The following is a 25,146-nucleotide window of genomic DNA, read 5'->3' on the forward strand; positions in this document are numbered from 1 at the left end:
TACTTTCTTAAATTGTACAGCTTTGACCTTTTCTTCGGAAATTATCTACACGACCCAGTTTCTTTGCTTTTGTAACAAATGTACCACAGAAATATATTTAAGTACAATTGTATTGGAATTTCTGTATATTTTTTACCCTGGAACGCCTTTAATACCCTGTTGCTAAGTGAAGTTAGTACCTTATTAATTTTATACTTCATAATTTTTTGCCATGGGATTTAAAAAAAATAATAATACTTTAACCTCGAAAACAATGAAGAATAAATTGGTGTAACTTATAGTGACCATTATGCTTTGCGAAGAGTGAAATTTTCCAAAAGAGAAGGCGCTACAAAGTATCGTCACTAATAATAATTATAAATGGTTTCAGATTACTATGCTATAAATATTAATAATGTATTTTTTTAGTAATATCCTTTATTTTCATAGTTTTCTCGCATAAATTATAAAAGTGAAGCCGGCAGTAATCCTTAATAAGGAGCGGTGGAAGTAATTATAAAAACAATTTCATACAGTTTTAATGATAATTAGTTGTGTCACATCAAATCAATAATCTGTAGTTGATCTAATGTTAAGTGAACAATTTCAAATCCAATTACTCAACCAAGAAATAGAAGCTCACTCATCGGGCATTCTTCAAAAATGAAAGAAATCTATAAAAAGCTAAGAGCCTTCAAAAACATTTAATTATATGGCAATAATAGAGTCGCAGGTGCAACGCTCAGGTGGCGGCCAGGGGAGCGCAGGGGAGGTCTCAAGATTATTCGAATTCTCTCCTAAATTAATTTTATTACAATCCGGTTTGATAATGCTTCGTAAATTATATTTTGATGCTGTTTTTACAGGATCCCTTTGTTATGCTGTAGCCCAAGCAGCAAATGTTATTTCAGATATTAGCAACAGAATTACTAAAGCATAGCGTAGTAATTTTCATAATATTTGTATAGAAACCGTTTAACGACAGTTGTGGTCTTTGTATCGAGTTTGATTCAAACCTGCGCCTTATTTTAATAAGATATCTGTATATATAAAAATGAATCCCTATTTCCCTTGGTCACGCCATCACGCGTGAACGGCTGGACCGATTTCACTATTATTTTTTTGTTGTGTTTGTTATTGTCAGGAGAAGGTTCTTATGAAAGAAAAAATTCAAAGAATTGCGCGGAAAATTAGAAAATTTAAGAAAACTTAACGAAAGTATTAATTTTATATAGCTGTCAATTGTTTGAAATACCTATCAGCGATTGACAGAATGCGCGCTGCAAATTCATAGTTAAGACGGAACAACGTCTATCGGGTGAGCTAGTATCAAAACAAATATACGCAACGAAATATTGCTACGAAACTATTTATTTATATAAACTTTGTGTACAGTAAATTTATATTACAGTACAGTACATTGAGTAAATACCTGAAGCATTCTCTAAAGTCTAACATTAAACCTACGGCTGATATAGAGATGAGACAACGTGAGCATATAAAAAAGATAACAAATTAAAAAAAAATATTATCCGGCGAATCGGTTTTTCTTTCTTGTCACAATATATACTTTCTATCAAAAAATATATAGAATTTTAATGGACTAAGAGATATTTCGTAGAATCTATTTCGGTGCGTACTTTTATTTTAAGAATTACGGTAATAATAATCAATTATATGATTCCTCATCCTCCATATTTGCATTCCATTCAACATATAATGCTATTACAACCGTGTATCTATTTTCTCTTACTGATATGTCACTGAACTAAGGGCCATATTTATAACTCAATCATACCTTTGAGAAAAAAGTTAGGTAAATTTTAATGTATTGAACTATTGAATAAATAATATGTTATGTACACCTTTGTTATATACAAATGTCTAAAAAATCTAATTTTATGTTTTTCTAATATATATTTTTGATAAATTCAAATCCTTAACTACATTTAAATTAATCCTCCATAATGTAACTAAATAAATAATAATATTTACAAAATAAATAAAACACTGATCGTAACTAACGATCTTAAAACAAATAATCTCGAATTTATTTAAGACCAAAATCCCGAGCTGTTATAGTTCTAAATCCGGTAAACACAAACATAGCTTAAAGGTGAAAATAACAAAAAACCCCCACCTCGCGGCGGATCGCATAAATCTTCGGCGCTTGACCGGAGAGTCGAACCCGCAATAAATACATCAACTGCCAATTAATACGGTAACCAAACGTAAACATTGGTTTTGTTTTTAGATTTAATAGGAATAGAATTTAAAATTCGTTTCGAAATAAAATGAGTTCACGCCTTTACTTGAATATATGTTTAAGCGCGCAAATAGTTAATTTTTATAGGTTTAGAAAAGTATACTTCTTCAAGCACACTAAAAGACAGAGGCGCAACTTGTGCACCAACTTTCCGACGTGTGTTTTCTATCCCATGATGAGATATCGCCATATCGGGCACATATTCCAGACCCCGAGTTGATACTGAGTAGAAAAACCCAATGACAAAACTATCTCTTAAAAACGTGAAAAATTTCGTACACAAGCCGTAGAAATCGATTATTAACAGTCAATAATAGTATCACAGGTTAAAATGTTGCTAACTAATCTTCCTGGGCTCTTATTCTGTATTATAGTGTTAGCGCGTAACGCGGCCGTGTCATGTTATCTTCGAGAAATGTGCGTGGAATGGTATTCTGTAAGCCAAATCTCTATAGTCCTAAACATGATGCGTTGTGTTACGTGCTTGTTACGCACTGTTAAAATAACGTGTGGGATAGAGAATAAGGCCCCTGATGACTTGACTGAGAGAAAGAGATAAATTTGCTTGTATGCTTATTTTAGTCACGGCTCCTTGACCCGACAAAAGTATAACGGTTTTATTGGAATGACACGATTTGGTTTACCTTTATGCTAAGAATTTTAATCAATTCAAGAATTTAAGCGTATAATTAAACATCTATAAAATCTTTCGCAGTTATACACAAATATTTGTAATAGATAATAGATTCACAGATATATCGCTAGCAGTGGCGAAGGGTGAAAATTTTCAAAAGGGAACCCGACGAAATGTTTTTTCTACAGTTAACATAAAATAATACGCTGTTCACAATAAATTAAAATCAGTAAAATAACATAATACTTAATAATTTCCTTCTAACATATTATATCTAGTCTCTAAAAAGTACAAAATAATCATATATTTTGAACATGGGTACCTAAAAGAGTCCAACAAGAATTAATAACGCAAAAACACTAATTATACATTCTAAATTATTAAAAATATTTCGCGCCAATAGCTCAACATGAAGCCGCAAATTCTCGGGTTACCCTGAAGTACACAGACACGCACGCACACATGTATTTTTACGTCACTACCAAAAGATTAGACAAAGACACCGCGCTGCGTGTGAAGGAGACAACAATATCGCGAGGGAAGCTATACGCGGCCGGGTTCACTTCGAACACTATAAGGCGCGGGCACTGCGCGCGAGTTACGATTTAACGAATTGATAGGCACGACAGGTATCACTGAAGTATTGATTTTATTTAATAAATATAAGATGACTTGTTTGAATATACTATTTTTATTCTAGTTATATTGTTATGTTTTTCTTTTATTATTTTTAATTAAATTACAAAAGGTAACCCGGTAGGAATCGGCTTGTATGGACGCTTCGCCACTGATCGCTAGTATAACGAGAAACGTCTTGACTATATCTACGTGAGGTATAAATGGTCTAGTTTCAATCGTAACAAAAAAAACTCCCACTTACTGATAACATCTATTTATATGAAGACAAGCAAGTCGCTCGGTCTGCGAAACGATTACTCAAATAATTCCAACATCCAAATCACAAAGTTTGCGTTAAGTGCTGTGGTAGCATATATTTTATATCCGTCCGGGTAGCGACCAGTGTTCAAGGTGTTAAACCCGCCATAGAGGCCCACGTAATTGTGTCGCGCTCCGGGATCAGCCTGTGTATATCCGGTTCCAACAGGCCGGCATAATTGTGTCGACTGCCGCGGGGTAATCAATTCCCGTCAGTCGATATTCTATTGGTTTCCACTCCACTGGTTAAGTGGGGTTACTTTTCCGTGCTGGAAAAAAAATTATCAACGCTTGCAAGGCAATAATATATAAGCGACAATTAGTAAATTTTTGCATACAGTGATTTAAAGTTTCGATTTCAATATGAAAATTCATAACAATTAAACTTTTTATTTTATAAAGATATTGCCTAATGATATTGAAATTGTCCTAGAACTTCAAAACCTAGATCAGCTGACGCTGAGAAATATGGCGATTCTAAATATTTATAGAATACATTTTCGGTATACTTGTCGCTTAGATATCACTGCCTTTCAACCGTCGATATATAGAGTTAAACATACATATTTACGAAGGGAACATTAGCAAGTCCTAAATTATATCCTGTTTGTTATTCCACGACAATGTTACAGCCAAACCGGTTCAATTATAAGTAAACAGGGGTCCACAACGTAACATGTCCCAGTTTACGTAACCAACGTCCTAAATAAGCTTTCAACAATCTAATTTGAAACTCGTCCGCGGCTTAACGCGACATAAATAGTTTTAAAATGAAAACATAATGTAGTAAAACCATTAAAATGTCCATCAAAGGCGAAGTTGGTGGAATCCGCTGGCGTGTCCACGCGAAATTACAACGAATACTAAAGCGAAACAGGCTGAGTTTAACAACACAGAGAGAGCAAAACTGGAAACGACATTTCATGTTTTATGATAGTAGCAATGTTGTTGGTGCAGTAGAGTCCAAATAGAGTGCTGACTCACGAGAAATGCATATCCCTTGCCAGTCAGTACAAATATGCCGGCCTGTTGAACTATATATACACAGGCTCGCTTGCCACCAAAGGAGCAGCTTGTTAAACTAAAAGATAAACGATGTAATTTTTGTATGTTTGTAAGGGTTACGCTCGAAAAATACTTAACCGATTTTGAAAAGAAAACTACTACTACGAAGCTGAGAGAAAGAAAGATCTTATTCAAAAACAACAACAACGACATCAGTATAACATGAACAATAATAAATAATAATAATATCAGCCCTGTATTATATACTTGCCCACTGCTGGGCACGGGCCTCCTCTACTACTGAGAGGGATTAGGCCTTAGTCCACAACGCTGGCCTAGTGCGGATTGGTAGACTGCATACAACCTCCAAATTCTTGTGGAGAACTTCTCAGATGTGCAGGTTTCCTCACGATGTTTTCCTTCACCGTTAAAGCGAACGATAAATTCACAAAGAATGCACACATGATTTTAGTAAAGTCAGAGGTGTGTGCCCTTGGGATTTGAACTTGCGGACATTCGTCTTGGCAGTCCGTTCCACACCCAACTAGGCTAAAAAAACAAAAAAATGTAAATAAATGTATAACACAATTAAACCCATTGCGCCAACAATGGGAAACCTCATTCAGCTCCTTGCTGCAGTACCAGCATGACTAATATTGCAGCGCTAATTTTCAATAAGGGACCCAGGTGCCGTACGAGCACTCAGTGTAAAATATAATTTGGATTATTGTCAAATACAATATATCAATTATGCAGCTGCAGTATCTGAATGTTTTTTGGAAATGGATGTTAAACCCGCAGCCGTGAGCAAAGCTAGTCCTACCATAATTTTGGCGACTTATCGATCGCTCAATTAATTTCGTATTGGTAAGTTTAACTGTGACAAAGTTAGGGTCCAAAGTGATGCTCAGTTTCGAAGTTCAGTGGCGTTTATAATGATTGAAAATGTAACTAAACCTTAATATTATAAAGCTCAAATTGAATGTATTTGTTTTATAAACATAATAACGCACATAGACTAGTAATGAATAATAATAATCAATAAAATAGAGGGGTCTCAAATTTATAAATACAACGGTATTTAGATCTATGGAACTATTATTCCGATTTCGAAAATTCTTTTATTTATAGAAAGCTACATTATCATAGGCTTTTTTTATCTTAGCATTAGCTTGTACGCAAGAGCCATGACCAAAAGCATTATTATATAAAATAAATAGTTTGTTGATTTATTAATTAAAACGTTGTGCATGATTTATTTTTGTATAAGCTTTTTGCAAAGGTGTCAGTGGGACATTAGTTGATAATCCAAATAAATAAAAAAAATGGTTCAGCATACTATTTTATAATCCTATGTTACTTATAAACTACGTGTTGCTCGCGTCTTCTGCTGGGTAAAAGCCTTCCCGCTTCAAATATCTCACACTGTAGTGATAACGCCTAAACGTGACTGCCTCGGTGGCGTAGTTGTATTGCATGCCCGGTACAATAGCGCTCTGAGGTCCTTGGTTCGAATCCCGGGTCGGGCAAAGTGATATTTGGGTTTTTCTGCTCAGTATCAGCCCGGAGTCTGGAATTTGTGCCCGATATGGCGATAGGCTCGCCCCCTATCACATCATGGGACGGAACATACTTGGCGAAAAGTGGGTGCCTTAGTTGCGCCTCTGCATACCCCTTCGGGGATAAATGCGTGATGTTGTGTATGTATGTAGTGATAATGCCCCAGCAGTATGTTGACAGCGCCATATTTAACAATCAAATTTAAAATATTTTATTTCCCGTAGGAGCAAAATAGCGGAATAAAAAGTAGTCTGTATTTTAATCCGAGATGTAATCTATCCATATGCCAAATTTGGTCCAAATCCTGTCAGTAGTTTTTGCGTTTATTTTAAACAAACATCCAAACATTTTCACAAACTTTCGCAGTAATATTACTGCGAAAGTTTAAACTTTATTTACTAAGATGGACAAACCTATAAAAATATTGAGATTTAAATGTAAACTCTAAAACCGTGGATAGTATTTGAATAAAACTTACCATACAAATCAAGTCTTGGATTTTTTTTTTTTATTTCGAAAATTACATTTTTTCTTCTAGCTAGCCCTCATCATATAACAGAACGGAATCCGCACGGAAACAAGTAGGTACACCAGTTGCGCCTCTGTCCACCTCTTCGAGGATAAAAGGATGAAGTCGTGTTATTCTAGCAAGTCACTCATAGAGCTGTGAAACTAATAATATAAACACTCATCCAGTCGCTATATATCTGTGGCAGTCACAATTTTCTCTTTGTCCAACTGTTACAGCGGGACAATGCTACTATCTATTGTTAAATTTTTAACTGCGCCCGCCTTTTTAACTTGCTCTACCGGGCTTTTTATACGAATTGCTTCAATCTTTCGGCTTCCGAAGGCTATTAACGTATTTTATCGAATGTATAGATATCCGTATTCACATACGACATATTTTTTTATGTTTTTATTACTTTTAATGAAGAGACGAACTTGCTGTTCGCCTGATGGTAAGTCATACGACAGCCCATGAAAAGTAGAAACACCATCGTTGAATTACAAAGTATTGTTTGGTATTCCACCGCGCTCGCCCCGAGACATGGGATGTTAAGTCTTATTATGTTCATTTACACTGGCTACAATGTCCTTAAAACTAGAACACAACAGTGACTACACACTGCAGCTTTTTAGCAGGCATAAAAATTAACTTTCAAGGTTCCTTAATAGCTAGTACCTAAAGTAACTTTTGTCTCGTTGGTATTTATATTCGGGTAGTCATTCCCTTCAGGTCTTCCTGCCCATGACCTTCTGCTATTAAAATTAACCACACAAATTAAATATAATTGACGCTATAATATATGTTTTCTTTTTTTTCAGGTATGAAAAGTGGATATGGATATGTGAAGAGAAAGTAGTGTGGAAAATTATTTTGGTGAGTTTCGCTAAGAAATTTATATTATGATATAAAGGGATTTGTTGCTTAAGTTAGTGACAATAAAGGTTTTATTTGAGGTCGTGTTTGAATGGGACTTGAAAGAAACAAAGTAAAACTTATCCACTAAGCAAAGTAATAGAAGTCACTTTCAAACAAGCAGTTGCTGTATCAATAATTATTGATGATAAATAATTTTTAAATATTTTATTGTAATGCAGTTATTTTATTGTAATCAACTCAAAAACACAGCGGCCTCACATCTGTTCGTGTAAGTATAATTTTGATGCATATATGCAAACCCTTATTTATTTTTATAAGGTCAGGGCACACCGACCCCAATGTAACTGATGGTAAATGGAGAGGGGTACAATAGAATGTCAACTGACGAGAGATGATTACCCTTCGACAGTCGACACAATTATGCCGGCCTGTTGGAACCAGATATACACAGGTTAATCCTGGCATGCGACACCATTGCGTGGGCTACTATGGCGGGTTCTGGTAGCTTGTGTACGGTGATCACTATTCGGACGGATATAAAATATATCCTACCATTAGCAAACTGATAAAGGAAAATTAAATTCACTGACACTAACAACATTAGGTTTATAAAAAATCTCAAAGATCAAAGTTCAATCTAATATAATAATAACATAATAAAGAACTTTACGCTTTTAATAATTAGGCTCAATATATCAAAACACCCGCGTCACTACATCATTCATCACTGTCCGACACAGTTTTGAAAATACTCTAGCACTAACAAAGCCTAATTGAAAGTAACACGAAATTCTTTGTAGGCTTAGAAACCGCTATTTTCAGATACTAGAATATAGATAGTTTACATGGTTTCGACTACTAAAATGAGCGTAGCACTGTTTCGTCTCGTTTCAACATGTTGCAAAAAAGGATAAATTTATTCCCTTTGAGAGTTTCCGTTGCGTGTGCATAAACACTTAAGTTCATCTTCAAAAGTTCTAAAAAATCTATATATATAAAAATGAATCCCTATTTCCCTTGGTTACGCCATCACGCGTGAACGGCTGGATCGATTTCACAATTATTTTTTGTTGTGATTGTTATTGTCAGGAGAAGGTTCTTATGAAAGAAAAAAATCAAAAGTTGTGCGGAATATTAGAAAATTTAAGAAAAAAAATTCTTGTCGTTAAGTAACGACAATATTAATTTTATATAACTGTCAGCGATCGACTGAATGCGCGCGTGCATACATAGTTAAGACAGGACGACGTCTGTCGGGTCAGCTAGTATACTATAAAACAAAGTCCCCCGCTGCATCTGTCTGCCTGTCTAAAGGCGATAAACTCTAAAAGTACCCAACGGATTTCGATGAATTTATTATGAAGATAGTTTGAGATCCTGGGAAGGACATAGACTACCCTATCCAGGGAAAATGTAAACTGGGACTTCAATCCCGGAAAGTTATTTCACGCGGCTGAACCCGCAAGCAAAAGCTATTATAATATAAATTTGATGACAGAAAAGATTTTTACATGGTACTCAAATTGAACTGATATTTAGTATATTGACCAGAGAAAGTCAGCGCTTGTCGTAAACAAAAATTGGAGGCAATCAATCAAAATACCATTTTCATAAAATTACTACTTGTCGCTTGTCACTAGACGAGCTACTTAATCGTCTTTTCCTACACAAATTTACAAAATTACCTCTCTTGACACTTCCATACCCTCGACACTTAGAAAATTATACTAGGCAACTATTAAAAACATTAACTTTCCATCGCTCACATACTCACATCCAGGACAGGTCCTGTGGGATACCATTACTAATTTGACACGAAACGATAGTCTTGATGTAGGGCTGAAGGTGAATCCCTCGGGAACCTCGTGCAGACCTAGAATTTTTGCTAACAAAGAATTCTAGAACCGTCTGAAATTATTAGATAGTAATTGGATTTCTGACTTCACTAGTTTGTTGAACGTGATATTTCTAGAATGAATGAAATATTTATACCTGTATCTTTGAAGAAGGCAGAGGTTCAATAAGTGCGTATTCTATGAGGTAGGGAAATATTGTGACGAGCGAGACTATTACTATAATTATAGAACCTAATGGCACGCATGTTAGTTGTGAAGAATTGTTTTTAAATCGAAAGATTAAAAACAATTCTTTATATAACTCACAAACATTACTGTTGGATACCAGCAAAAATAAAGATTTAGTAAAACAAGTTATGGTTTTTCAAGGTCTTACTATTTTTATTATTTCATTACCTATATATTTTATTCGAAACAAATACTACGCAAATCCGCAAAAATGCTGTTAATTCATACATCAATTTTAAAATTCTATACAGCTTCGGGATTAGCTCTTCAATATTTATACAATCATGAATATTTTATTCCGAATTAAATATTTACGAATGAATATTTGAATAGTGTTGCATTTTAAAGTTTGCTGTTAGAATAAATAAAGTAAATCAAACTGCGCAGTAACTCACTGTAAAAGAAACTGCTTTCGAATGTTTAGTATGCTTTTACTCAATCACATTTTTTATTTACGTGTTTGCATTAGTTACGACCTTATTCGTTCCCCCTACTACACAACTACATATATTTTTTCCGAGTTAAAACTACTGATGGTAGGTATCTCATATGTGAGGGTTCGCCTGGGTAGGTACCAACGCAATGTCTATTCCTACCGCTAAACAGCAATGTGTAGTCGCTATTGTGCTCCGTTTTGAAAGTTATTTAGCCAGCGTAATTACTGGACATAATAAGACTTAACATCTCATGTCTTAGGTAGGCGAGCGCAGTAGGATACCAAACAATACTTTGTAATTTAAATTGTTGGATAGTGTTTTATTCTGTTTATGGGCGGTTGTATGGCTTATCGTCGGGAGAAAGGCAAACTCGTCTCCTCACTTAAAACAATAAAAAAGGCAACTTTATGCGAGATGGAAAAATGCTAATGTTAATGAAAAAAACACATGACCTATACATGCATACCTATACATACCTATACATTCGAAACGTATTGTTCACACCCATCATCCAAATTACCTCCTTCGAATTATTACAAACATCAAAACTTCTTTACAAATATCTTTATCTGTATCTTCTATATCTATACTTATAATAAATCTGTAGAGAGGTCAATTCTGTACATGAAATATATTTCCAAAATAACTATCAGGGGGTGATTAGGGATCGATATTGATGCCAAAAATGCAATTAGTAAAATTTTTGTCTCTCTGTCTGTCTGTCTGTATGTATAACCGTCACAGAAACAAAAACTACTCGACGGATTTTAACGAAACTTGGCACAATTATTTGTCATACTCCTGTGCTGGTTATAGTATACTTTTCATCACGCTACAATTAATAGGAGCAGAGCAGTGAAGGGAAATGTTGGGAAAACGGGAGAAGTTACTCCATTTTTTAAGCTTCCGTCGCGTGTGCAACCTTAATGGTTAAAGCTACACAGAAATCATGTATGACGGAAATGTTCTCCTTAAAATTATGTAAAAAATATCCCACGACAGCATATGTCTATCTTTTATGATTGACTCACAATAACACGTGTAACTCCCGATAGCCTAGCAGTTCGAAGCTTATAACACTCTCAGACGCTGACGGAGTCGCGGGCACAGCTATTAACAATAATATTGTGCGGTTCCGTATTGCGATATTTGTAGATTGACATATTATATTTCCCTACTAAAATACGAAAGTTAATCTGTCTGTTACATCAAAACCACTGAACCGTGAGGAAGGACATAGGCTACTTTTTTTTACGAAAAACGACGGAAACGCGGACGAAGTCGCGGACAACAGCTATGCTATATAAAATACCGAAATCGTCATAGGTTTGCCTATAATATTAGAGGAGTTCCTTCGATTTCACCAGGATCCCATCATCAGACCCTGACCGGACAATCGGACCACCTGCATACCACCATACATTAAAAAAACATCCCGACAAATTGAGCACCTCCTCCATTTTTGAAGTCCGAAATCCACGCGGGCGAAGCTGCGGGCGGAAGCTAGTTTATAATATAAGTAAGATTACGGTGGCCATTTACATTATTTTTGTGATATCCTCCACACTTAATACTTTTATTCACGTATTAACTTGATAATACTACAGAATGCACAGAAATATACAATCACTCCAACATACATAATTACTTTGGAGAGGCGACTAGTTCAATTTCCCCACTAGTATCTATTTGCGTAGTCGGCAAACATTTGCCCCAGTCTGGATGAAGTCCTGTAAGTCTCTAGAGGCTAGTAGTTCCTAATGCGAGACTTCTAGGATGACTGGGGACTCTTTCTAGCGTGAGATAAAAGTTCTCTAGAATTAGAAAAACACAATAGACAAAGTATATAATTAACCTATTCTTCTAAACAACTTTTTTTAACACGAGGAAATCCTTTTAAATATTTCTTTCGGACTCACATATAAACCGTTCTACCGACTAAAAACATAGCCATTCGTCTTTCTCCTTGATATCAAAGGTCGCTGGTTGCGCAAGTGTTGTATTTCTTCTTTACAACTGCAATTTTATTGATAAGTCTAGTGAGGATATTATCCCATATTAAATATTTTTTGTTCTCTGTTAGCATTAGCGACTTTAGAAAGGTACCGATCCTAGGTCTTGTTTCAAATAGACCGGCATAATTGAGTGAACTAGCGAGAGATAACAGCTAGGCATTCGATACTTTATTTGGATCACACAACGCTAATTTCAGGTGCAGAGCTTTGCCGTGGACTTGTAAAAAAAATAACTTATTTGATAATCGGAAAGCTCTAAGAATCAGAAATATGTATGCAATATGACTATACTATAAGTCTTTTTATTTTTTTGACGTTTGGAAAAGGTAGAAATACTCTATCAATTACTCGTGTCATCATTTAAAATGGCTTACATCGGAGTTAATTAAACGAAATGAGCTTTTATTTGCGCGCGCTAAAGCGTTTTTTAAGCCATGACTGTCAGGTGACGACTGACCTCGGGGGAGTTGTATCGGACACAAAATAAAGGGTACAGAAGGTTCATTTTACCGTAAGGTGGATTGATATTAAGGTTGGCTATGTTACTGGACAGTGACACTACTAAAAGAAATGTATGTAGCGATTTTTGTAACGATTACTTAAAATGTACAATTTTGATGAACAAAATGATTTCAAATATTATTTTATTGGTACGGCGTTCTTATACAAATATTGACAGAATATAAACCATACTGTCGCTTCCTTGGTATTTGCACATAAAAGATATGATTTTTACCCACTATCCTTATATTTCTTACTAGCTTTTTCCTGCAGCACCACCCGTGTGACAAAATTTCGGGATAAATTCATATTTACGTGGGATAAAAAGTAACCGCAAAGAAACTTCGCAAAATTCCTAAAATAATTCAATTTGAAACTTATACACTGCTAGATTTAGTCCGTAGCTATAAAAATCACCCCGGAAACTTTATTCAAAAAGTGATGTCATATTTAAAAACCTTGTAAACATAATACCCTAAATTCTTTACAAATCACATAATTATACTAATATCACATAAGACCTGTATTTTATACAATCTGTTCAAGTTTTGTTATGTCCCGTCGCACATAGGGGTCGGGCTATCGATTGACCTCATTATTAAGTTAGTGTGAACTTGTGATAAGAATCTAGGCTTGTTTGCGTCCAGTTCGCAATACTGGATTAGTTTTATAATCGTATGCTAATGAGTTAACTCTAACAATAAGGCTATGAGTGATATTAGAATGGAATGGACCTAAACCTTCCTCAAGAATTGTTCTATCTTTTAGTAAAAACCGTACAAAAATACGTTTAGTAAATTTTGAGAAAATCGATCACATACAGAGAGACAGTTTATGGGGACTTTGTTTTATAATATGTACAGATTATGTCTAAGAGTTTTGTTGTGTTAAGTTATTTGTTGCTAAAGTTTCGGCAGAATAGATATTTACTGATTAATTTTGATTATTGGTGTAATATTATGATATATAAATGAAAGAAGAAATGAGCAAGTGATTCGCAATTAAGAACCACGATCGCTTGGACCAGTAGCTAGAAAAAAAAAATTGATTTATTAAGTGATTGCTGGATTGATTTGGATTAAATTTGATACATGGATAGAATAAAACCTAGATTTAAAATTATCTTATTATCTCAGATAATTTCACAATTGGATCTTGCAAAAAAGGATTTTCCATACAGACAGAGCCCCAAGCAAAAATAGTAATATATTCCAGAAATTTCCATTTGTAACAAGAATAATGCCGAGTCCAATATCGTTTCCAATTACGGAATTATTGAAGTTACTCACAAAGTTTCAAATGGAATATCAAATAACAATTTTCCAACCGACATTACAGTATTGCTGGTTCACGATACAATCTGTTATTTGCTCGGTTCCTTAGCCTGCAATTACGTTGAGTTTTGTAATTTAGCCGTGGGCCATTGACTTGACAATTGCTTGAGACAATTACATGTGGAGGACTATAGTCCTCTTTAACCTTAAACCCCTGGTCTTTCCTGATTTGGGTCTGGGCTGGGTCTAAGTTCTAACGATATCACTATAACCATAATTATATACAAGTTACCTGTATAAGTGCATGCAAAAGTTTATTTACTGAATAAACGACTGATTTGATTTGATTTGATCAAAAGACCATCACATGCTAGATATCCGTAATTAGGTACAAATGTAGCATAACTTGACAATTATTTATTATCTTCTCTCTTTTTGGGTAATCCCTTGGGTCTGGGAATTGCGATCAGCACCAGGGTTGCAACGGTTTATCTTTCTGTACTGGGTCCTGTCCAGCGCGTCTCGTATGGCTGTGTATAATTTGGAGTACGGAAACTCTCACTTGGACAAATTATCTTGTTGGTGCACGCGCGATCTATTGCCTTTGGTGTTTCCCACAACTCATATAGATACTTTTTCACTTGGTCGGACGAACTTGTTGGTGCACGACTATGCGGTCTTTTGCCTTCGGTGTCCTCCACAACTATTATATCTTAATACCTTGATAATACGCTAGAAGACCATAATCCCCTTAATTTTATACCAAATTTCTCGTACCATTCCTGGACTAGTATTAAATATATTATTTAACTTAGCTATACGTATTTGTGCTTGCGAAAAACCAGCTAGTATAATAAGATTGCCTGAAGCTTAAAATATGATTCCGCTGGCACTATTTTCATCATCATCAGGTGATCGATTTGCTTTCTTCTTTTAAAAGAACCAGTTTGTTGATTCAAATTTCATCTTTGGCGTAGAAAGAAACCTCTAACAGATTTCTCGATAAGTAACCTAAAGTACCAATTGGTTTCAGATTTGCACAACGTTACAGAAGTTAATATCTACATTACATGTACTAAATCGAGATTAGTCGCCAATATACCGCTACGTTACGCATAATACCTCGATAACTATCATCAAATCCCACATAAATTTAAGCATTAGCTTTCAATGCACGACAAATTGAAGTTATAAGAGGATAGACTTAGTGTGAAATTTATTGAAAATCTTAGGGAAAATTGCTCGCGTGGTTTACATTTTTTTCGTTTAGTTTTTATAGCCTTGGCCGACAAAATATAAGTAAGCGAACCTGATGTTGGAGTGGTCTTCGTTGTCCAAAAATATACTAGAACAATTCTTTGACAGTTTAAATATTAAGGAATAGGGCTAAGAAAATGAATGGGCCCTCGTTATGGCCTTTATAATAGGATGATATTTGAATATTACGTAAACAAAATCTTAGAGATACAAATAGAAATACTTTTTGATGTGCGAACATGACGATTTGAAGAAGGAAATATTTTTTTAGTATCTCAATTGAATGTACAGACACACTTTCCACTCTCCTGATGTTAAGCATTACAATCTCCCATAAACAGTAACAACACTACGCAGAACATTTAATTATAAAGTTCTGCGTGGCCATGCGCTCGTCTTCCCGAGACATAGTAGTCTCCATTCTAATAATCGTCTTTTTTATTCCCCATATTCCGATTTCCAATAACTATTATTAAACTAAATTAAATATATATTTATAACTAGCTGACCCGACAGACGTTGTCCCGTCTTAACTATGAATTTGCAGCGCGGATACTGTCATTCGTTGACAGTTATTTCTAACAATTGACAGTTATATAAAATTAATATTTCCGTTAAGTTTTCTTAAATTTTCTAATTTTTCGCGTAATTTTGTGTATTTTTTCTTTCATAGGGACCTCCTGACAATAACAAACAAAAAAAATATAGTGAAATCGGTCCAGCCGCTCACGCGTGATGGCGTGACCAAGGGAAATAGGGATTCATTATTGTATATATAGATTATATTAGTTTGACAAAAACCTAAACAGCCATCATACAAAGTCCAAGAATTATTTTCGAAACACACACATATATAACTAGAACAAAATCTAGCACCCCTACGTTGCTAGGCTTAATCCTTAATAATTCAATTATAAGATAAGTAATATCTTCTGAATTTTATGAGGTGAAAATATGACATTTATATTAAACTATCAACGAACGGTCAGCCTTCGTAACTTAAGGTTAAATTGGATTTAGGGTCAAAACAAGTAAGGTCAATAGAGGTCAGATAAAGTATAATCGAAATATGGCTGTGAAATAATTATGTTTTTAAAAGGTTTAAACAATTAATCAGTGACCGTATAAATAGAAATGTTTTGTTAATGGGCGTTTTTTAATTCATCAGATAAAAATTATCCATTAAATAAATTATAATCTGATTTAAAGTTAACAATTAAAGTTTATTCATAAAACTCACACACTTAAATTGTTTACCTTGTTTTTTCAAATGGATAACTTTATGTAATAATTGAGAAATCTCAGACAGCGATTTATACCTGTTTATATTTAAATACTTTAGCTGTTAATGTACCGATCTAGATTTCTTTTCTGTTATCAGCAAAGTCTAGACTAAACACATTCATTGAATCCAGACGCCTTGACAACTATTTATGCGTCTGTCTGTCCTTTTAGATCTTTTCGTATTCGACTTTGTAGGCGTTTTATTTTAAATCGTAATACTTGACTGAAATTTTCATTAAATATAATGCGTTATTATTGCATTGACTGACTCTGAGGTCCGTGGTTCGAATCCCATATATCAAAGTGATATCGGTTTTGCTATTCTTGGAAGACTTGCGCATGTCACATATGTTTGCCACTTTTAAAATATTGCTGTTAATATAAACGGGAATGTTAGTTCTATCGCAATATATTGCTGCAAAAACTTGCCATCCAATACTTATTCAATACTCATTTTTAGCATACGATATTTGCAAGGATGGTCAATTTTTTTAGTTTTGTTAAGGACCATTATCGTTTGTAACTGTATCTCTGTTCAAAAAGAGGAAATCATTTTGGGCGGTGGATAAGTCAGTTCATTTTCTTTTTGACGATTCCCCGTTACACCTGTTTTTTTATTTATTTTTGAGTGGATTTTGTCTATTCTTTCTGTGCTACGATAAAATGAGGTGAATGGGAATGCTTCGCTATTATACAGATGGACAGAAATATCAAAATTGTTCTAAAAATTTACATACTTAATAAATTTCAGTTTATAATGTTCATAGTGTAGGAGAACTTATATGTGTAAATAATTGAATGTAACTGTTGTTGATTGAGTCATTGTCGTCGTGGTAATGCATGAGCCTAACAACACCGTTCTGAGGTTACGTGTTCGAATACCGGGTCGGCCAAAGCGATATTAGGTTTTTTGTTCTGAATTTGTGCAAGATTTCTTAAAGACAGAACACACAGGCGAAATAGAATGCCCTAGTTGCACCCCTGCCCATCCCTTCGCAACGTGTTTAGCAACGTGGTTGTTAAAAATATTAGTTTTTGCAGAAATAAATTATAACAGCCTGTTGGCACTGGATATACACAGGCTGATCCCGGAACGCGACACACTTTCGTGGGCCACTATGGCGGGCTTTAACACCTTGTGCACGGTGGTTGCTATCCGGACGGATATAAAATATATCCTACCACCAACATTTAACCCTCCAACAGGAGGTCATTGGTTGATATTTGAATGACGATGACTTAAAATCATTGACCAATCTGTATCCAAATCAACCTGATTCTCGAATCAATGCCTAAATACCAGAAACCGGTTCAATCTAATCGTATATTGATTCACTAAATTGCCCCGTCGTTCTGTGCGTGTTTGCTGAATCACTCATAGATTAGATGCTTTGTGTTAGAACCCATTTTGCGTGATTAGCGATCTATTTTTGGAGGGGTATTGTGGGCGAGCGAGTAAGAATTATGCTTGAGAGGTAAGTAGTGTAGCTTGTAGCCTTATGGGTCTGATCGTTAGTGGCAAAAGGTAAAATTTTCCGACACCGAAAACTTGAACCCGACACAACATATAAGTGGTAATGTACATTAATGCGGTCCATTATGAATTATCGCTTCCTTTAACGCTGAAGGAATACATCGTAAAACCTGCATACCTGAGAAGCTCTCTATCAGAATTGTGAGGTTATGTGAAATCTGTCAATCTACACTGAGCCAGCGTGGTAGACTAAAGCCTAATCCCTCTCAGTAATAGAGGAGGATGTGCCCAGCATTGAGAGAGTATACATATTTGAAACGGAACTAACTTGACTGCCTCGGTGACGTATTGTACTGCGTATACGAGTGCAATTACCCCCCTGAGGTCCTGGGTTCGAATCTCAGGTCGGGCCTAAAATAATATTTACTAGGTTTTCCATCTTAAATATGATTCAGTCGCAGCTCAGAGAGAGGAAGTTAGAAGTGTGATATCCTCGTGCGTCGGAAAGCACGACCTTGGTCTTACGCCTAATCTTTCTCCGGTCATGTCGGATTGCTGTCTCATCGGACTATGAAATTGAAGGAACAGAGTGCACCTATGTATTACGCCCATAATTGTAGGATGGCGAGCGCAGTTGAATATCAAACGATACTTTGTAATTTAATGTGTTTGATGTTTGATGGTGTTTTTACTGGTTATGGGCAATCATATCGCTTACAGAAAAAAAAAGAAACCTAGCCAACGGCTTTCTATAATTTATGCTGCGTACTATCATAAACAAAAGGCATGTCTTATTGATAAAGTTATCAAAATAGCGTTACATTGAGCAGTAAAGTTGAGCCTCGCGTCTCCACTGTGTGTTCGCGGGTAAGCACATCAACTTATTTCATTGTTACATATTGTTCCGCGATGTCGCCGCTGCACGACATTAGCAGTATGTCAAACAATTTATATCCTGCTGTTAGGAATTGAAGGGATTTTGATTAAAATAAAAAGATCTATCTTCTATAAGACATATGCTGACAAAGATATTACCAACTGACCTGTAGAGAGTCAATGACCAACTGACCGGTTTGCTTTTTTAACTGAGTTCAAAGAAAGGAGGAGGTTCCCAATTCGATGGTAATTTTATGTTTGTTACCTCAGAAGTTTTGACTGGGTTATCCGATGTTGATGAATCTTTATTTATTTCACAGTTTGTAAATCCCGTGTGGTCCCATATAAACATTGTTGTTGGGCCCTTGACTTAGGAGATACATGAGAAAACTTTTAAACTGTTGACATCAATGCATACTGAATTTAACTAACACAAAAAAGCAAAATATAAAAACTTTTTAACAAAAAATTAAGCCACCTAAAAACAACAAAAATCATTACTTATATACTGGTAACCAATTTTGGAGTCTGTAACTAATTGTGTAATACCAAAATATATTCCAAAGAAGGCATGAAAAAAAAAGACTGATGAAGGTGGAGGAAGCGAAAAAAGTATGCCAGAACTTTACAAAGTGGCAATTCATAGTCTCTATCTACCCTTATGGGATAGAGTTTATTATTAATATAAATGCGTAGTGATTCTTAGAAACATAGAATTCGCTAAACTGTTATAACAGATCGTAACACATCAAATGTCACAACAAACAACATCACGCCTTTATCACCAAAGATGTAGGCAGTGATGCAAATAGAACACCCACTTCTCCCCTTTCAAGAATATGATGAAAAATGTAGGCTACTTTTTACTCTAAAAATTCTTCTAACACCGTTTTTAATCAACTTCGTACCCGAAAAATAATCTCCTCACCGTTCTCCGTACATGGCGGCTTGTCACGTAGTCATGTCGTTATTCTTCGTCCCACCTGGCTTACAGCGGCGTAAGCCACGAGAAAACACTGGTTTTGTCATCTTTATCTATTTGTTGTACGTGATTTATTATCTTTGCTTTGGTAAGAAATTTGAGTTATTTGTGCAAAAAGTGTTTACAGGTGTTTACAAATGTTTTATTGGATTAGATTTTTATATTTCATTTGATAAAAAATACAAATTAATGATATTTTATTAAACTACTAGACATAATGAGACTTAATTTTTCATGTCTCAGGATGATGAGCGCAGTGGAATACCGAACAATACTTTGTAATTCAAGGCGTTGGATGGTGGTTCAACTGTTTATCGGCGGTCGTATCGTTTACCATCAGAAAGGGAATAGGAAAGATAACTATTATTATGATATAGATTATTAAAAAGGAAATGATTTCCTTCTACTTTTAGACTGTATTTTTTGATATATAATTTACAGAATGATTTTTCTTTTGTCATTAAAATATTGTTTATAGCAATGGATTATCTGATCTCTGTCTCGCTACCTTAGGATCAATTAAAAGTATGTCTATACAGAATATAAAAGTGCTAACTCAGAGAGAGATTTTGTTCACTTTAATTCGGGATACTGCTCAATTGTTCTCGTGCAATGATTTATTAATTTCAACCATAAATTTCCAATTCAACAAGAAACACGTTAGACTACAAATTATTAATGCAGCAACTATAAAGTTTATCCAAACCAAGTTGTCACAATTTGCGTATTACATTGCTATGAAACCGAATTAATTTAGTCTAACATTTTCACATCACAAACTACAGTGGAAACCCGAACGTAATTCATATTAATAATATTAATTACTTGCGGATTACGACACATTTGCAATGTTTAAAAATTAAAATGTAATGATAAATAGATACTAATATTTGTATTTACGTTACAGCTCGGATCGTAATAATCTCGGATGGATGGATTATGATAGCAATTTGGGCTGTTTATGATTATCTAGCTTTTCCGAGGCTCTACTCTATATATTATAAATAGTAGCATGTTGTTTTAAGAAATATCTTCAAAAATTTTTGCAATTTTAATATTAGTAAAAAAATATGTTAATACTATATAAATAATTAATATATATCATTCATCTACTATTCCACTTAATTAGTTCTCTTACTTCATCTCTCTTATAAAATATACAATTCCCAGCAAACAACCACTTCTGTAAAAGGATATAAAACATATTCTGAAAAAAAAATGGAATCACAATGGCACGATTTGGTCTCCGTCCTAAAAAAATTAATGACACTTCTACTGACATTTGAAAGTCCAAAATCGTTTTAGTTAAATCACAATTAACTACATTATCCAGCGCGTGACATAAATATCGATTAGCGACTTAATATATTTAGGTCATTGCGCCCCGATATAATTACTTTATCACGAACTTTAGGCATAACCTTGCCCGCTCTGGGGTCACATTAGTTATCAAAACAAATGGCGTACATCACCACCTAAGCCACGAATCCCTCACTAACAATAATATACCGTACACGCAATAAACAAAAGCCATTTATCAAAACTTTCAGAGAGAAAGATTATTTTAACATTTTTACATAGTGACTGTCTCTTGTGACTTGTCCCCTACTACAAAACAAGAAAGATTTGTAGTTTATCATGTTAAGAATTTTCCGCTCGAGTTTGAAGCACCTTTTGTTAGCTACGTCGAAGTTAGAACGTTAGATGTGAAAACGTTATTCAAAAACTTGTCTCTTGTCTTTACAGAACCAATGCGCCGCGCCGTCAGCCCTCAGGAATGCGACGAGACGCGGCGATGACAAACATTATAGCAAAATGGCTCATAAATATTGGGAGGCATGGGTGAAAGTCGCTTTCATACCCCTGGTCTTAACTACGACGGTGGCAGACTTCACGACAGAATGCCAGCGGCCCTGCGACTGTAGGTGGCAGTCGGGCAACAAGGCAGCAATCTGCTCCAACTCAAGCTTGAAAGTCGTACCTGGAAACCTCAGCAACGACATCCAAATCTTAGACTTAACGAACAATAATCTACAACACCTACCCCAAGAAGCGTTCAAGAAGGTTGGACTGAGTAATCTAAAGAAATTGTTTTTGAAGGAGTGCAACATAGAGGCTATACACAAAACTGCGTTCGTGACGCTGGCAATCATGATAGAATTGGATTTATCCAAGAATAAAATACGCTACCTTCACCCGGACACGTTCAAAGGCACCGAGAAACTGAGGTTAATAAACTTAAGCAACAACTTTATAGATAAGTTAGAGGACGGGCTGTTCCGCAACTTGAAGTTTCTGCAGAAAGTCGAAGCGAGCAATAACATGATAGTGCGGATAGGAACTAGGGCCTTTGTGAATTTGCCACAACTGAAGATACTGCGTTTCGACGGAAACAATTTAAGCCACATGAAGCCGGAGACTTTGATAGGATTGAAGAATCTGTCCGGTCTCGACTTGCACAACAATCCGTGGCGCTGCGACTGCAACTTGCAATCGTTCCGCGACTGGGTGGTCACTCGCAATCTGTACACCCCTCCCACATCGTGCGCCGAGCCGGCCTCCGTCCGAGACAAACTTTGGAATGAATTAGATTCTTCAAACTTCGCGTGCAGGCCTACTATCCTCGAACCGCTGCCAGACTCTACGGTCAAAAGTTACGACGAGAACGTGACTTTAACTTGTAAAGTTGTTGGCAACCCACCACCTGACGTCGTGTGGCGTTTCAACGGTCGAGCAATCGAGATGAAATCGTTTGGAGAATTGAGACACTCGATTAGTGAGAACACAATGGATTTGATTAGATGGGTCAACTTGACCATCATAAACGCGAGGTATAGTGACAGAGGGAACTATTCCTGTGTGGCAGAGAACCCTGGAGGTCGAGACGAAAAGACTCTGACCTTGATATTGTCCAGGTTTGGCACTGGTGGTACAATAGCTGGAATGGACACGGATTCCTTCGCCATACTGATAGGTTGTCTGACTGCTGTAGTTATTATATTTGGGGCTTCGTTGGTCGTGTGCTATTTCACGACGCAGAATGGTGAAATTAAAAGACTGATTAAGAACGACTCCCGGTCTCCGAATGGGGAGGTGTTGATCGAGGGCTCGGTGGCGTCGGAGAATGAGAAGGGAATGAAGATGGAAGTGAACCCGGTGACGAAGCCTCCGCGGAAGTATGAGCCGCCTCCGTCCCTGACGAGCGAGGCGACGGAGATGTCGGAGCTGAACAAAACGTTGTTGGATAACGATTCTGTTATTGGTGAGTGAGTTTTATTTTTTTTTAATTATGAAGTAGAAATTTAATTAAAACTATTTTAGGGATTTTATCTCGATTTTTATATTATATTTTTGCCTCGAAGTTTTTATTTAAATGTCTAACATTCGCATAAACATTAGAAATCATTATTTACGAAGAAAACTCCTTGGGTTAAAAACTTTTTTTTTTAGTTGGGTCACGGTGTTAGAAAACTTGAGGCGAAATTAATGATAGATGAAAATAGTGTAAAACTTACTGGACATTAATATCGCTATTCTAAATTTTCATAAAATAAACGTCTATAAGTAAGCCTTGTCTATTTTACTAAAGCTGTTAGAAATTAACCCTCATTTGAAGAGAAAGATACGCTTCAACGCAAGACCTTACATTAAAACTAAAGATGGTATACCAAGTAAATAATTGTTACAGAAACTTTAGAATTCTAACACATAAACTCTCGCCTTCACCTCGAAGTTTGAGGAGTAATTAGTGCATCCATTGAGCTTACTCAGCGTAGATCTTCTAAAAACAGTTTTACACTCACACGACATTTATTTAATGGAGAGATAGATACGAGACTAATATAACGTCTTTTAGTCATATAAAAAAAAAAAAAACTTTTTTTTGCATTATCTTAACCTATTTAAACAGTTTGTAATTATTAGAGCACCCTTTTAAGTTTGGCAATACCTGAGTTAGGAGGCTGCGCTCTTCCAAAACAGCAATTAAATATAGATCAGTAATACAAAGAATAAAAAAATTAAAAATAGTCCAACACAAAAGAAAATATTCAAAATGTAAAAGTAATATGTGTTTGTTCGTGTGTTTGTGCCATATGTATTCCATCCCTAGATGTGATAGGAGGCAAGCTTATCGCCATATCGGGCACAAATTCCAGACTCTGAGCTGATAATGGTGAAAAAATCCAATGTTTTACTCGATTGGGACTCGAACCCGAGACGTCCAAGTGTTAGTCGTACCGTGCAAGTAGTAATTGCACCACTGAGTTAATCAAAATAGCTATAACCTAAAACAAAATAATTTTCCTATTTTTATAACCAAAAGCATACTTTTTGTATTTCGATTCCTTAGTGGGCGTAAAAATTGAATCTATCAATCTATAAAGTATTTAAAACCTACACCCCATAGCATAAAGCTTAAATTCCAGGAATGGTCAAACTTAACCACACTTAGCGTTTAGCTTCATTTGCTGGTAAAATTTTCCTTTGACTAATAATTTAATTTGTAATCAACGCGAAAGTCCAAATTACAAATTTCCGCCTAAAATTTTACTTTGATTTAAATTTATCTAAATGGGGATTTAATTGATTTATCTGTAACTAGCAATTCCTTTTTTGATTTGTGATATATTTTAGGTCTTATGTACCTAGATTGTAGGGTTACTATACCACATTTCCATTGGTAAGTGTCGCGTGAAGTATTCTTTTTTTAATTTATTTATATCTAATTACACATAATAAAACCATATTTGCAGTTTCATTTTAAGTATTTAATATAGTTGTGGACATTTGTTATTTGTTTTCACGAACTATTTGTTGCGTACTAGATTAGCTTCATATTTCATATTGTATTTAACTATTCTACAGTTAATATAAAGTATGTTGCACGACAAGAGACTGCAATTTGTAGGTTAAAATATATATGAAAGGTCTATAATATTAATGTACGTATGTAGTTTACCAGATCCAATACGCATAAGGTTAGACGAGCTACTTTTTCTCCCCAGATGAGATAAAGCTGAGTGACCTAAGTTAATTAAGACCTATAGAACCTATTGAACACATGTCATGCCTTCATGTTACGTAGAGGTGCAACCAGGGTACTCACTTTTCGCCTGTCCGTCCTATGCTATGATACAAGGCAATATCAGTATATCTGGATAAACCAGATTGCAGGTTGATATTGAACAGAAAAA

At 35.3% G+C, this 25,146-nt stretch overlaps 1 protein-coding gene across 2 annotated transcripts in view; it reads left to right on the top strand.

Moving 5' to 3' along the window:
* Positions 1-25,146, top strand: part of LOC115449426 — a 278,936-nt gene that overhangs the window by 249,381 nt on the left and 4,409 nt on the right. For both annotated transcript variants that reach the window (XM_030177242.2, XM_030177243.2), the window contains exons 5-6: positions 7,710-7,764; positions 21,698-23,213. In XM_030177242.2, the coding sequence (XP_030033102.2) occupies positions 21,767-23,213 (1,447 nt within the window). In that variant the 5' untranslated portion in view covers positions 7,710-7,764; positions 21,698-21,766. The remainder of the gene's footprint in view (positions 1-7,709; positions 7,765-21,697; positions 23,214-25,146) is intronic.

This window comes from Manduca sexta, chromosome 7, assembly GCF_014839805.1.
Source record: "Manduca sexta isolate Smith_Timp_Sample1 chromosome 7, JHU_Msex_v1.0, whole genome shotgun sequence".
In the NCBI taxonomy this organism is placed as follows: Eukaryota; Metazoa; Arthropoda; class Insecta; order Lepidoptera; family Sphingidae; genus Manduca; species Manduca sexta.